Below are 16588 nucleotides of genomic sequence, written 5' to 3'. Positions count from 1 at the left end.
TGACAACTGTTGAAATATTTACTTTTAGTAGGAAAAGATTGAATTATAGTCTATAAAACATGTAGTGATTAAGCCGTCAGTTATTTATTTATATATTATTTATTTATTTTTATTTTTTAGTTTCTTAGTTTCAGGTGTACAAAGCAACATAATAGTTTGACATTTAACCCTTCATAAAGTGATAACCACCACTCAAGCTACTATCCCTCTGACGTCTTATATAGCTGTTACAATACCATCGACTATCTTCCCTATGTTGTACTCCACATCCCGTGACTACATATACCTATATATCTAGTTATAGTTGACATTCAATATTATTCTACTTCAGCTTCAGATGTATAGCACATTGGTCAGACATCTACACAGTATATGACATGATCCCCCTGATAAGTCCAGTGATAAGTCCATCTGGCACCTTGCATGATCTTTACAACATTGTTGATTATATTCCCCATACTGTATTAACTATCAATTTATATTTCTTAGTGCCTTCATTTTTTCACCGTGCCCCCATACATATTCCCATCTATCACCCTGGTAGATCTAGTACCTATCTGGCACCATACCTAGTTATTACATTATTATTGACTATATTCCTTACCTTATGCTATACCCTAAATCCCCATGACTACTGTATAACTACCAATTTGTACTTCTTAATCCCTTCCCCTTTCACCCATCCTTAACCCCCCTCCCATCTTAAAGAAGTCCCTCTAAGAGTCCTGTAGTATTGGTTTGGTGGTGATGAACTCCTTCAGCTTTTTCTTGGCCGGGAAGCTCCTTATCGGTCCTTCAATTTTAAATGACAGCCTGGCTGGGCAGAGCAACCTTGGTTGTATGTCATTGCTTTTCATCGCTTGGAATATTTCCTGCCACTCCCTTCTGACTTGCCAAGTTTCTGTTGAGAAATCAGCTGCCAGTCTTATGGGGGCTCCCTTGTAGGTAACTAACTGCTTTTCTCTTGCTGCTTTTAAGATTCTCTGTTTGTATTTAACCTTTTGCATTTTAATTATGATGTGCTTGGTGTTGGCCTCTTTGGATTTATCTTGTTTAGGACTCTCTGTGCTTCCTGGGCTTGTGTGTCCATTTCCTTCACCAGGTTAGGGAAGTTTTCTGTCATTATTTCTTCAAATAGGTTTTCAATTCCTTGCTTTCTCTCTTCTTCTGGGACCCCTGTATTGCAAATGTTGGTACTCTTGATATTGTCCTGGAGGCCCCTTAAACTCTCCTCAGTTTTTTGGATTCTTTTTTCTTTTTGCTGTTCTGGTTGGATGTTTTCTACTATCTTATCTTCTGCATCACTGGTTGGATCCACTGCTTCATCTAATTTGTTGATTCGCTGTAATATATTCTTCATTTCCATTATTGTATCCTTTATTTCTGACTGGTTCTATTTTATGGTTTCCATCTCCATTTTTATGAGATCATTGAGAATTATAACCAGTGTTTGGAACTCTGCATCTGATAGATTACTCATCTCTGTTTCACAGTTCTTTTTCTGGAGCTTTGTTCTGTTCTTTCATTTGGGACATGTGTCTTTGTCTCTCATTTTGGCTGCCTCCCTGTGTTTGTTTCTATGTATTAGGTAGAACTGCTCTGTCTTCCACTCTTAGTAGAATGGCCTTATGTAGTAGGTGTGCTGTGGGGTTCAGTGGTGCAGTCTTTCCGGTCACCTGAGCCATGTGCTCCATGTGTGTCCCTTGTGTGGATTGTGTGTGCCCTCTTCTTGTAGTTGAGTCTTGGTTGATAATTGCACATCAGTGGGAGGGACTGACCCTTGGGCTCACTGGTTGTGAGGAGTGGCCTTGACTACAGTGGGAGAGTTGTTGTGCAGGGGCTGATCCTACAGAGCAGGATCTGCCTCAGCAGGACTCTGGTGTCTGCCCAATCCGCCCCTTGGGTGTGTCACACTTGGAGGCAGCTGGGTGATGCTCCAGTTCGTTTTGAAGCTGGTCACTGGGGGCGCCAGCCCCAGGACTACCTTGGAGGGGACCCACTGTAGGTCTACTTCAGCCACAGTCCTTCTGGGACACCTAGCAGGATCCAGAAAGCAATCTGCAGATATATGCTGCCCATGACGTGCTTGGAAGTGCTTTGAGAGGCCAAGATGCGAACCAAGGCCGGCTGCCAGCTTAGGGCTGCTCAGCCAGAGGTACAGGACATGTTCAAACCAGATGCTGCTTGTCTGGGTTCCGCGAACCTTTGAGAGATCCTAGGAAAGTGCAGCTTGAGCCAAGGCAGGTGGTCTGCATGAAAAAGCCAAAAAGCAGCCTGGGTGTGCCCGAAAGTTGGGTGGGGCCAGGCCTCAAATTGCCAGGGCAGGGTGAACGAATGGCGGAGACTCAGAAATGGCGGCCACCTGTGTTCACACGCTGGGAAGGGGGAGGGCTCAACAAAGTAACAATGGCCTTCCCAGCTCCTCTGTCCAGGAGAGAGTCACCCCTCCAGCCCCTGTCCCAAGCCAGATAACTCAGTTCCCCACCATTTGTCCCTGCTGCCTTTGCAGCTGCTGCCCCAGCTCTGGAGCTCAGAACAAGTGATTCCATTGGTGGGTAAGTCAGTGCGCCGTCCCTTTAAGAGGAGCACCTGTGAGTGTAGCCACACTCAGTCTCACTCAGTCACAATCTCCGCTGGTTTTAACAACAAAAAATTATGGGGACTTCTATCCCTGGCACTGGAATCCTGGGCTGGGGTGAGGCTGGTATCTCTCACTCCTTTAGGGGATGGGGAGACCTCCACAGCCGAAATAGCCCTCCCTATCTTTAATGGTCACGTGGATGTGGGACCAGTCTGTGCTGTGTCTCTGACCTTCTTACCAGTCTGGAGGTGGCTTCTCCTGCACGTCCTTATTTGAAAGGCTTCAGTTCAAGTTGATTTTAGGTGATTCTCAATAATGATTGTTTTTGTACATTAGTTGTAATTTTGATGTGGTTGTGAGAGAAGGTGAACACAGCATTTACCTACTGTGCCATCTTGAAAGTTTTATTACTGTGTAATTACATGGATATAGATGCATGCGTACTACATGAAGTGAAAAAGAAAAACTTCTAGGAATTTATAAATGGAAAAATTCTGAGTTTTATATATCATATTATATAATAATAATATATAATAATACATGTATAAACTGGAAAAATTCACATGGTGCTGGGAGGTGTTGGAATTCCAATAAACCAGAATGTGAAGACCTTGTTAAACATGTAGGCATTGAGTAAAGAGACCTCAGAAAAGTCTTGCTTTAGTAGGAAGTCTAAACTAGCACTAGACTAAAGCTAACGTACAACGACTTTATTAAAGCTTAAAAATAAAATTTGAGAGAATCAAGGTGATCTCTAATGAACTTATCTGCCAAATAAAAGTGGAATATTCCTTAAAGGAAGAGAACAAAATCCAGAAAGGAAATTGCTCAAGCCTGGGGAAAGAATAACAGGACAGAGGAAAGGAGTGATTAAAAATTTCTCAGAGCTCATACAAGGCTGGGAATAATTTATGTTTTAACCATAGTGGAAAGACCTTTAATACATGGAGCATTGAGTAGAGTTTTCAGCAAGATATTATTTCAGTGGGGGTGGTTGTGGGGTGCAGGGATAGGAATAGCTTTAGACTGAAGGTGGCTCTGTGTCTGCATTAACAAAGCTTAAGAGTGAAACTTGAAAGGACCAAACTATTTCCAAGTAACTGACTTGCATCCAAGGGAGGGAAACAAAATAAAACTCAAAATTTAAAGAACTACAATAAAGTACATCACCAAAAATGTGAAATTCACAATGATCAACATCCAATAAAAATTACCATGCATGCAAATAAAAGAAGGAATATATAATTCATAGTTTAGAGAATCTGTCAGTAGAAACAGACTCAGAATGACAGATGATAGCATCAGCAGACAAGCTACTACAAGTATTCCAGTAGTACATGAAAGCATCATCATTATGAGGAGAAAAATGGAAGGTATAAAAAGGACCCAGGTTGAACTTCTAGAAATGAAAAATACAATACCTGAAATAAAAATATGAACTGAATTGAATTAAGAACAGATTAGATACTGGAGAAGAAAAGATTAATGAACTTGAAGACATAAATTATATAAGTTATCCAAAATGAAATACAAAAAAAAAAGGGCTGAAAAGATATATAAATTTTATATTTCAGCATGAAGTAGTCTAACATATATGTAAGTGGCTTTGCAGAAGGAGGAAGACAGAAAAAATATTTAAAGAAATAATGGCCATATTTGTTTCCATATTTGATGAAAGCTATAAACTCACAGATCCAAGTAGCTTAACTAACACCAAGAAGAAACATGAAGAAAACAAAAATTCAATTGTCTGAAATGAAACTAAATATATAAGTAAATTTTCTGAAAACCAGGGATAAAGAGACAATCTTAAAACCTGACAGAGAAAAATGACACATTCAGAGGAACAAAAATAAAGATAAAAGGATCATAACAATCATAAATATTTATGCAGAGCTTTGAAGTAAATGAATCAAAACCGATGAAATTGAAAAGAACTCCACATTTATAGTTGGAAATTTCAACATCTTTCAACATCTAGTAGAAGAATGACAATGCAGCAGAATACTGTACATTTTTTTCAACTACATGTGGAAAATTTACCAAGAATAGACTATATGTAAGGAACAAAACAAGTCCCAATAAATTGAAAAGCAGGAAAAGTGTGCAGAGTATGCAAAGTATGTTCCACAACAGAATTAAATTAGAAATTAGTAGCAGAAAAATAACTGGAGACTCCAAATATCAGGATACCAAATGATGCACTTCCATATAACCCATAAATAAAAGAAGAAATGACAGAAGAAATTAGAAAATATTTTGAACTGAGTGAAAATGAAAACACAATTTACCAAACATGAGGTGCAGTTTCATAGTGCATGGAGAGAAGAAAGCATTAAGTTTTTTTTTCACTAGAAAGAAAGAAACATTTCAAGTCAATGATCTAAGCTTACACCTTAAAAAAGCAGGAATGATGAAGAAACCAAACCCAAAATAAACAAGAAGAAAGAAATAATGAAGACCAGAATTCAATGAAATAAAAGACAGATAAATAGTAGAGAAAATCCAAGGAAACCAAACACTGGTTCTTTAAAAAGATCAATAAAATTGATAAACCTGTAGACAGAATTATCAGGGGGAAAAAAAGACACAAATTACTGATATCAGGAAAGAGAGTAGGGATATTACTATAGAATCTATAATATAGATCATAAAGACATTAAAAAGATAAACAAGTTTTTTTTTTTTTTTTACCAGTATGAATTATTTAAGTCTTACAAAGCCTCTGCCTTGAATAAATGCCTTCCCACATTCGTTACATTCCTAGATATGAGCTTAGGGCAACCCTGTAGCATCAGATTTTATAATCTTCCTCCAGGTTGACATCAGCTCATTAATCAGCTCTCTTTAGACATGATCATTTGAAAACATGTTCTGCTGAGGTGGCTGATTTAACCCACTGCTTGTAAACTCACTATGGTCTGGCTGGGTTGTGAGGGACTTGAGGCTGAGCAGCCGCCATCACCTCACTTCAGAAATTCCTTAAGGGACTCAATTGTTGCTTCTGGCTGGTGGTGTCGTGCTACATTCCTCTTATGCGTGTGCCTCTTTGTGCCATGCTTTGGCAGTAGGTCCTATCAGGCTTTCACCTCTCAATTTCATCTAGCCTCTGCCTGCCCCAGCCTGCCCCCAGCAGTGTCCTTTGGGAACGCTGTCCTCTGGTACTGTTAAGTTTATAAACTGAGGGCCTTTATCTATGGTAGCCAACCTTCTTCCCTACTTTTCAGGACTTGAAAGGTTACCAAAGACTTGAGGGAGGGCTTCTTGTCTCACGGAAGGGCTGGGCCATGTTTATCCTCACCTCTCTACACCCTCAGGCAATTCAGAGATCCCTGGGGCTTTGTGTTACCCGCTGAGAAAGGGGATGGAGCAGGTCTCCAGGATTGTCTCAGGGAACAGTTTTGGAAAAGAAAATGGTAGGCTGTTTCAGAGCCACTTCTTCCTGCTTGGGACTGATGGAGGGAATATTGTGAGGATTCAGTGTGTTTTAAGCACTGGTTCAATTTGTGCCAGTTAAAGCCCTAGACACTGAGATTCAGAGTTTTTAGCCCAGAAACCATAAATGGCTCTCAGAAAGTTTTCTTTGGTCAGTTCCGTATTTTCCTATTGTGGTTGCTGTTGCTTTAATTTCATTAGTCACCAACTGAAAAATCAGGCCATTTTGAACAACCCCCTTTGCCCCCCAGTATTTCACATGTCCAGCTTCTTTTGGAAATTCTGGCCCTTTAAGACTTGTATTCTTTCACGGTGATGAAAGACTGAGTTGAGCACCTGCTGTGCTTCTAGATGAGCAAGTCATTACCAGTTATTTGGTTTTCTCAGTCAGACTCCACCAGCTTTGCTCCTTTATGCTACCTCTCTGAATCTATAGGCATTTGGGTTTGCGATTCCAGCTTTTGAGACCAGCTGAGAGTTAGCTGGAAGGCAGACAGTCCTCTGGAGGCAGAAAGCAAGGGGATAATCATGCTGCCCTCTTTTGAGTCCTGGTTCTTTGGTCTAGCTGAATGACAGTAGACAAGTTACCTTGCCTTTCTAAGTTTTAGATTTCTCATCGGCAAATGCTACCTCATAGGGTTAGTGTGATGATCAAATGAAATTACCTTTAGCTTATCATGGAGGCTGCTACTTAGTAAGTCCTGTACGAATTTGATATTAATTATTTTCAACATTATTATTTATGTATCTGAGAGGAGGGCAGCAAGGGATTATAAGTATACATATATAATATTTTCCTTGTAAGAGATTATTTTATTCCCTTAGTAATTCCTCAAAATATTTTATCCCCTCCTCTTGCCCCCCAAATTATTCCTTTTACATATCTTTAATCTCATTTATATGAGGGCCTATTATCTCTTACTTTGAATTCAAGTTTGATTATCTTTGCGTGTATAATTCTTTTATTTCAGTTTCTGTGTTTTAATATTCCACTAGCTATTCAAGCCTATTTTTCTTCTTCTAGACTTTATTAATATGGATACCTAAAAAAAAATTATAAAATTTTAGAAATAAGATTAGTTGTGTTACAGATATGTGGGGAAAAAACCTTTTCATAAAAGGACTTTAATACTTTTAAATAGAATTTATTATTTTGTCCTGTTCTCTCTGCCGTAAGGTCCTCCACGATTCCTATAGAATGCACAGTATAATATCCTCAAGGAACCTCCCCTCATGCCCAATTTTATTTTTATTTTAAAGAAATTAGAAAAAATGTAGTTGAATTCCTTTTTTCTTTTCTAGAAAATATTAAATTATACTTTAATTTTTTAAATAATTTGTTAGAAATTTACTTAAACCTTGACAATGGCTATAAACCTAAAATATTTTTCTTATACTGATAAACCAAACAAAAGTGCCAAAAGAAAATCTGCCATCTAATGTTTGATTTCATGTAAATTAGTAAATCTTTTCAGGATAAGGAAACGTATACCAAAGATATTTTGATGTAGATTGAAAATTATCTTCCATGCAATAAAGATGAATCTGTGAATCTAATCGCACTTTAAAAATGTGTGCCAGTGTTCATTTAGAATCCCTTCTATTTTATTAGAAACAGTAATTTCACCAGCAGGAAGTAATACAAGTAGGTTTAACACTCCTTTGATTGTTGTACATTGCAGACATTTTGGATCTAAGGTAAGACTCCAAATGAGAAATAATAAACATCCAGTCCCTGATGATTCATTTAAGTCCTGCTCAACTATCCGAAAGCTCCCCCTGGGAGGAAGTGTTAGTTCCTTCTGGCTGGCTTGGTTTCTTTCAGTGCTCTAAAGAACTTTGTACGTGGGTAGCTTTGCTCTGTTGGTCAGGCTGCCGGACAGGAGTTGATGCTCACAGCGCCGCTGACCAGGGCTGCTTTACTGAAGCTCACTGGGCGTCCATCAATCACAAAGTGACGGATGCAGCCTGTGAAAGGCCTGCCCGGGGCCAAGCGTGGTGTCAGTAGAGACTCTGAAAAAAAAAAAAAAGACATCAAAGATTGCAATTGAGGCATTCCAAGCCCAGATATTACTTCATGGTAAAAATATACATACATAATAATTGCTCACATCATGTAGATGATTTGCATGTAAAAAATGGACTACAGTAATTTATTCATTTTGTCAGGAACACAATCTGCATTTGAGGCAATATTAATATGTGGTAATTTTAAAGTTTTGCCACCTTTTCCAAGATCAAATTTGTAAGACTTTTAGTTGTCTTCCAAAGCTAAAATTTGCCACTTACATGTAAAGCCTCAGCAATGAATTTTCAGGATCTATCTGTGCTTTTTGGAGTTCATTTCACCTGGGCCTCACTTATTTTATGTGTTTCGCTGAGAAGGGGGGAACACATTTTAGCTTCCACACTATTTTTGGACTTGGATCATGTCTCTGCTTAATTCGTATCATTATTGTTCACCTTTAAGCCTCCACCCTTGCGCCAAGCTCATAAAATATAATGAGAAAATAATGAGTTCAAATAAACCGAATTTTAATTTTTTTGAGCTCAGGGTTTAAGAACTATAAATAGGATAATGATAACTAGCCTTGTCTTTGTGTGGGCAAAGGTGCCCTGAGGTATTCCAGGAGAATTTTCTTCCCTTATCTTAATTAGAGATCTGGCGAAGCTTTATGCTTATTAATTGCACAGACACAATTAAATGTGTTGGGATGATAGAAGCAACCTAGTTTAAAGCAATTTAGAGAGCTTAGAAATATCATGAAATTAAAACCCATTTAGTCAAAGCTTATTATTATGTACAAATAGCTATGTGAGCAGTAGCAGATAAAAGATGGGAAAACACTTAGGAATCAGTAACTCAGGAATGAACATAAAACAGCCCAGGAAATTAAACATACTCAAGCAGCTGTGATACGTTTTCTAAGCAATGGAGATTAAGAAGACGCAGAAGCTTTGTGCTGAAAATAAATTATGAAAAGAGCATTTCATATTTAGAATGATAATGATAAAGTTTTAGGTTTGGAAGGGGCCTGAAAGATCAATTCTCTTTGTCTCTAGATTAGTATGACTATATATATTCTTCAAGCCTGCTCAAAGTACCTCATCATTAGGATAAAAATGAGTGAACTGGAAAGAATATAAGGGTAGAAAAATCTATTTCTCCCGCTCATCATGGAGACTAGTTTTAGAGTATGGAATTTGATTCTGCCCAAGCTCACCATCTTTTAGTTCTTAGAGAACACCGTCTACAGGAAATAATTCACATAGAAATTATGGTCTGCATAATTCACCATACAATTTATCATAGGTAATGACAATAAAGTGCCTGAGAACCCTAAGGTAATTGATTAATAAAATCAACACATGATTTTAATAGTGGACATTCCTCAGGTTGAAAGCTTGACTATATAGAGTAACACGGGATTTTCAGTAATGGAATAAATGTGCTCTGATTTTTAAATTGTCATGCAGTAAAGTTGACTTGTTTTGATGCGGAGTTCATTGAATTTTAGTGCATTGCCTTTTTACGGATAGAAATAATGTCACCAGGGTTCCAAGTGGTATAAGGGGACTGGTTGGGATTCCAAGAGAATTCAGTGCCGGTAGGGGTTTTGTTTGTGTCTAACTTCCTTTAGTTATTCTTTTTCATGGCCCGGTTTCTGATGGACTTAATCTTGAACAGCTCAAAAATGATGTAATTAATGACATTCAGCTTAAATTAGAATTGCTTTTGTTCTAGGTTTGCTGGTGTGATTCCTAGATGAAATGAAAAGCTGCCCTGGTACAGTGGGCTGGTGGTGAGGCCCCCTGGCCTGCTGGTTCCCGTGTGCTGGCTCATTAGCTAAAATTTGCTATTCATTGCATGTCTCAGGCTGCATTTGGCTTCAGGTGCATCTTGCCCACCCAGTCTGTGGGGCTTAGCAACTCTTGGAGTGAGAGACGATGGCAATGTGTAATGCTGGGATCAGACTCGAACAACGAACAAAAATCAAAGAGACAGGTATTTGTTTGCATGATATAGTAAGCACTTTGCGTGCAAAGTAAAGAACAAATGTTATAACTTCTATGAGGGAGGGCCATCCGTGCTTGTTTTGTCCATCTCCTGGAGCCTAGCACAGTGCCTAATAGACACTCAATAAACGTTTGTTGTGGGTTGAATGAAGTCATGTTCCCTGGCAGCAAGGAGTGTACTATTTACTTAGTTTCAACAACATTCTGTGATAAGCGCTACAACAGCGATGTGTATAGCATATTCTAGGGAGAGGGGGCATGTGTGTGTAAGCAGATGTCTGAGCTGAGTCCTAAAGGCCAATCAGGAGTTAAGAGGAGTAGGGAAAGCTGTTCCTTGAAAAGGTACTAGGGGAGGAAAGGAAGAATATTTTCCAGAAATTGAGGCCCTGTGCCCTTGTGCAAAGGCCTGCAAAGAGCATCGCTGGACATTCAGGGAATGGCCACTCTCAGGAGGTGTGGGGAGCCCCCAGGGGTAGGGGCAAGCCAGGGGCCAGGTGAGCAAGGACCTTGCATGTTATGCTGAATTCGATCCTATAGGCCCTTGGGAAATATGGAATATTTTGAACGATGTTGTGCTTTCTAGGAAGAAAACAATGTGCAAAAATGTAAGAAGTAATGTGACACATCTGCGCAGTACCTGCAGAGGTGTAGGGGTGGCCGTTGCCAGAACCTCTTTCAGAGCAGAAGCCAGGAGCAGGAGAAGAGGGCTCAGGAATGAGCAAGGGGATGAATAGGGAAGTAAAGAGAGGGAGGGTTGCTTTTGGAGCGGGGAGGGTCTCAAATATTTCTTTCATCAGGGAGTTCCTGTTATTGTCAATACTGGTGTTTGAAAATTTCATATTTTACAAAGCAAAGGAGAGTTTAGTTACTACTATGTTGGGAGTACTCAAAGTCAGATGCATAATTTTATCTGTGTTTTCTCACTCTCTTAAAACATTATTTGCCATTACATGGGTCCGTCTAAAATAATCTAGTTAGGAGGCAAGGAAAAATCATGTTGTTTTTCCTTAAAATCCCCACCAAATTCCGGATGTAAAAGCTTGCTTATATCCTTCTCTCCAGCTGTAACATTCAGTTATTCCAAGTTAGTGAAATGTGTGAAAACAAACCCATTCATCATAAGGTGATGGTTTCCCTGCTTCTGCAGTTTAAAACAATTATGTGTATGGGGGTGGGTCCACAAGCATCCTCCTCTCACTGTTCTGGATTACATGCCATTCTTGGCACATGACAGCAGCCATGTTACTGACGATGTTTACAGAATCGCAGCTGGGAACCTCTCTTAGGGAAAGTCGCTACATAGGAACAACAGAAGTTATGCCCTGCAGCTGTTGTCACAATTCAGACTAATCCTGGACAGGGAGAACTGTGTATTTCAAACTTTTAGTCCTCCAATGCTCTCAGGCCTTAGAGCAGTATTAGCAAATGAGTTTTCTTTGTGCTCGAGATAAAATAGTGTACGTATGTGAGGAGGCTATGTAAAGGGAAGAGAGAAAAAAAATTAGCAAGCAAGGCAGAGGGAGAGTGATATCTATTGGCTAGAAGGCTGGGGTCTATTTTTAGTGTTACTCTATGGTGATCCTTATATGAAGAGTCCCAATTGTCAGCATACTCTTTCCTGTGAAAGGACATTGTATATACAATCCTTAGAGTTATTAGGTTAATTGTGAAAAGACGTGGCTCTATTCTTAATACTATGATAACAATGATGAGAACTTACCGCCTTTAAAAATTTTTTTTTTTTATTTGGAAACCTGTCTTTTTTAAACAGCTCTTACCTGGAACACCTCCAACAAACACAGGCTCCCTATGGTCAACTGGTTTTGGATTCAGGGGTCCAACCACATGATTCACTTCAGAGTCTACATCCAACTGAACCACATTTGAATCTCTAATAACTAAAATACAGGGAAAAGAGTGGTCATAAATGACACTGGAGTGGTTAATTTTCACACAAAAGGGACTGATTTATCACAGCAATAGCTTTTATTTATTCCAGGATAAACCCCACACTTTCTTCTATATCATTGAGAACACTGGTGTCTAAGCAAGCGCTCACTGTGACATTTTCCTTTGAAAGGGGGAATATTTAAGACACTGTCTTCATATAAAATTTAAGACTATTTAAATACTGCCACTTTTTTGCTCCATAACTTACACATTATTTGAATAACTCCCCAAGGCTATTTTGGCAACATTCGTATTTTCAAATACATGTGGATTCAATATGCACATTTTAGCACAGTAACATTTGATTCTCTTCTTGGCTACTTTTAGACTCTCATCCATCACCTATTCCAACATTTAACGTAGAGTCTAAGCTCTGCCAAGCCATCATCCCACAGGAGGGCATGTACTTCCTTTATAAAGGAAACACAGGACACACAGTTCTTCTCACCTGTAATTCTGTGCCATCTACCATCACAGAGACCCTGCTTGGGTGTAACTGAGGTGGAAAAGTCTCGAATGCCATTGTTGACTTTCACTATGACCTGCAAAAGACCGGGTACGTTATATAATTCCATTTCATTTCTCCTCATCGCGATAAAACGAAATTTCTTAAATAATTCACCACAGGGAAGCAATACTTTAACAAACATCCACATATGATTAGCTTTGCAATTTGAACACAAGGGGTCACTCTTCAGTTGGCTATAGAAATAGTTTGGCATGAATGCTTCTAGGAGAGAGAGACACAATCATGACATAGGAGAGATGAGGGAGAGGAACAGGAAGATGACAGGATGAATTCCTTTAATGTTTAAAGATGTTATACAAAGCAGTTAAGGTGTTGGTGAAGAGCATGGGCTTTGGAGCCAAAATGCCTAGGTTCGTATCCCGGCAGTCCCCCTCACTCTGTGCTTCTTTCTTATTTGTCACATAACGGTGATAATAGTAATACCTACCTCACAGAGTTATTGGGAGGACTACATGAGTTAATCCACATAAAACACTTAAAATACTACCTTACCTTATATAGTAAGCACCATATAAGAATTTGTTTAATTGTTTTATGGTTTAATAGAATACACCAGAACTCAAATAAAAATCAGTTATCTTAAGTTAGGGACAACAGTGATAATATGCTGCTCTTTCCTTAATATTTATTTGAATACTCTCATGAATGTTCTTTTTTTATGTATTTTTAATTATTATGTGGATAAAATTTTGTATATTCTTTTAATCCATACATAATATTACAAACATTTTCCCATATTGCTATGTAATCTTTATATATGTATATTTTTTAAGTTTGCTTTTTAAAAAATTAGTTTCAGATGTAGAAGATAACATCATGAATGCTCTTTAGTAATGTTATTTCAGGATGAAAGTAGTGTTTAATTATGACATTTTTTATTTTTACCAGTTGAAAAAATTTTATAACTATGGTATATATATATATATATATATATATATATATATATATATATATATGTGTGTGTGTGTGTGTGTGTGTGTGTGTGTGTCTGTATACACACACACACATCTGGTATACATATACAGAGGGTGCCAAAACAATGTATACACATTTTAAGAAAGGAAAAAACTTTATTAAAATTGTAATAATATATGGATAACAAAAGATGAATAAGGTCACGTATATGCATTTTTTTGGCACCCCTGGTATTATAGATGGAAAGATAGATAGATGTCTTTGTGTTTGTTAGGTTTTTTTTGGCTGAGCCATCCTACCATCTGTTGGCAGCTCAGCTCAGGCTGGGCATCGAACCGCTGTTGCTCAGAGCTCAAACTCTTGAGCGAGCTCTTAACCAACTGAGCCACTCGGCCGGCCCTTGGTGTTTGTTAGTTTTGATAGTTGTATATGTTTGCTGCCTCCATTTGTTGTAAAGTTCCAATTCTTTTGTTAAAACCCTTTAGTTATGTTGTTATTGTTGATTATATTATTTATTTATTTATGTCACATTTTTGTGGCTCTAATTAAATCAATTCCCAACACATGACTTTGAATCCAAATATTACCTGCATTTAAATTTCATGTTATAACTTCCCTGCTTTTGTTTATTTTTTTTCCCCCTGGTTAGGAAAGATTGATGAAATAATTCTGGAAATAAATCTGCTTCAGATCTAGAATCCAAATTCAGAGGAAACAGGCTGTTAAGACAATTTTTAACACATTACCTGCCCATTTTTCATGTGAACATTTAGGTACTCCCCATTGACACTGTGGCCGTGAACAAGCGTTCCAGAGCTGCTTCTGGGACGGACTTCAAATGCAATCTCAAATTTCAGTCCAATATTGAAAGACTCATCTGTGGAGAGAAATACGATTAGCTATCAAGAACAGCCACCTAAATTTTGTAACTATGGTGTGATTTTGTAATTATATATTTTTGCATCTGTTTTTGAAAGTTTGATGCATTTTTCGACAGATAAGTGGAAAGTGGCATTTTCCACATCAAACCCACTGTGAAAAGCTCTGTGGGGAACTGAGATAACTAGCACACCATTCTCGTGGGGCGTGGGGTGGGACAGTACGCTGAAAATACGCTATGGCTGTGGGAACTCAAGGGAGGAGGAACTGATTTTAATCAGCCGGAGAATTTAATATTTACAAAGCGAGAAGGAGGGAAGGGCACAGGTACAGAGGCCAGAATGTTTGGAAAGCACTGTGGGGGCCAGTGTGTCTGGATTGCCCCCTGCAAAGGGAGGAGGTGTGGTGTTTGGGGAGGGGCTCTAGTGTGCAAGTAGGGAAGTTAGACTTTATTCAACAATGGTGCTGACTTGATCAGATCTACATTACAAAATAATTCTTAAACAAACAAAAAAAGATAATACCAGTGCTGCTGAGCATTTCAGAGTTGAAAGTGAGAGCCAGAAAAGCAGTTAGGAGCTGCTATTGCAGTGACGTCTGAAAATGAATTCTTGTTAAGAATAGCTACATTTGCTCCAAAAGACTCATTGCAAACTGGGCCATCTTAATAATGTTCACTTGATGTGTCTTCTTATAAATCACTTTTTAATTTTTCCCTGCTGTTAGTTAATATTTATGGAGAACATAAATTGTGCAAGTTGCTATGCATTTTAAGCTATGTCCTTGAGTTCTTATCACTGAAATTCAATGAAGGGCTGAGAAATGTGAGTGTAGATGTTTGGTAGAGAAAAAGGAAAAGGCAGGCAAATAATCATGAGCTAGACAAAGAGAAGAAATATAACCTCTGGTTATCCTGTTGGATGTGGTGGTGGTTTGAGAAGGCATACTTGGCTGCATTGGAATGTGTTTATTCAGGGGATGTACGAAGTACCTAAGTACCTTGAGAGCAGGGAACATGTGGAGCATTTTATACCTTTCTTACATCTTTTGAGCACCTAGCGTGGTGCTTTCCTCACTCCTAATGGTTGCTCTGTAGAATGTTTATTGGGATGGATTGGAAGGTGATTGTGTGTAGTATGTTAGGATTTTATTTATTTTTAGAGCTGTTATGTTCCATTACCTGGCATAGGGACTGCCATACCGGAGGCATACAATAAATGCTTGTTGAATGAGCAAGAAGGTAATCGTCAAGGAGAATAAAAATCCAGAAGCAAAATTTCTGAAGGTTAGTGTTATCTGCTGGTGTTGCAGGGCAAGGGGAGGAGGTGGAACTTCCTTTAGGAGGGACAATGGATCATGCTACGAAGGAGCAGAGAAAGACCTAGAGAGCAAGGTGGCCAAGAGCCAATGTGGATCAGACGGAGCCAACATGGAGCAGCATAGGAATTTATAAAGGCGCCAAGATGGTCATACATCCAGAGGTTTGGCAGTTGTGGAGAAACTCTGGTCAGCAAACAAGGATGAGCACGCATGTCTGGTTTGGAGGAGCTGGAAGGCAGAGAGGTGGTCCTTGTTGAAAGAGGCCATTTTCCAGGGCGTAGTGAGTTTGGCATTCTGAAGTTTTAACTCTGGGCCCAATATTCCTGTTAGCCACCTCTAGGAAAGAAGTATTTCATGACTCAGGTTTTCAACATAAATTATTGTTACCTAGGACCACGTAGCCTCCTTCTGTTGAAAAGTATGTTCCTGTTTCCATTGGACCTTCAAAACAAGGAGTCACGCTAAATGTCTGAGAAGCAGAGGTGATGGAGGCTCCGTTGAGCTGGAGATTGCTGAGACAGCCGCTGAAACTGTAGACTGAGTTTATCTGAGAGAAGAAGACACTTCTTAATATCCATTTACTCAACACTCACAGACACACAACAAAGGGAAACAAAATGAAGGGACTTGAGTCTTGAGAGAAACCAAGTACGTAATTCCTTATTTATCTTACCTATCTGGATGAGCAATAGTTTTACAGGTAGTTGCTTTCTAATTAGTTCTTTGAAGCTAGAATTTTATTTATTTATTTATTTATTTTTATTTTTTATTTTTTTAGCTGAGCCATCCTGCCACCTGTTGGCAGCTCAGCGGCAGCTCAGCTCGGGCTGGACTCAAACCGCTGTTGCTCAGAGCTCAAACTTTTTTTTTTTTTTTTAAGTGGAAGTAACTATTTTTTTTTTTTAAGATTTTTATTGGGGAATTGGGGGGATGGGAACAGTGCTGGGGAATTGGGGAAAGGG

At 38.8% G+C, this 16588-nt stretch overlaps 1 protein-coding gene across 4 annotated transcripts in view; it reads right to left on the bottom strand.

Moving 5' to 3' along the window:
• Positions 1-7349: 7349 nt before the first annotated feature.
• Positions 7350-16588, bottom strand: part of LAMA4 (laminin subunit alpha 4) — a 138141-nt gene continuing 128902 nt past the window's right edge. For 3 of the 4 annotated variants that reach the window (XM_019646365.1, XM_019646364.1, XM_019646367.1), the window contains exons 35-39: positions 16014-16173; positions 14174-14304; positions 12432-12525; positions 11812-11931; positions 7600-8029 (exon numbers count right to left, since the gene is read on the bottom strand). In XM_019646365.1, coding sequence (XP_019501910.1) covers positions 7884-8029; positions 11812-11931; positions 12432-12525; positions 14174-14304; positions 16014-16173 — 651 coding nt within the window. In that variant the 3' untranslated portion in view covers positions 7600-7883. Of the gene's footprint in view, positions 8030-11811; positions 11932-12431; positions 12526-14173; positions 14305-16013; positions 16174-16588 lie in introns of all 4 variants that reach the window. The other variant, XM_019646366.1, reaches the window with a different exon arrangement.

Source organism: Hipposideros armiger, unplaced genomic scaffold (genome assembly GCF_001890085.2).
Source record: "Hipposideros armiger isolate ML-2016 unplaced genomic scaffold, ASM189008v1 scaffold_101, whole genome shotgun sequence".
Lineage (NCBI taxonomy): Eukaryota > Metazoa > Chordata > Mammalia > Chiroptera > Hipposideridae > Hipposideros > Hipposideros armiger.
This window is presented reverse-complemented; position numbering and strand designations above follow the sequence as displayed.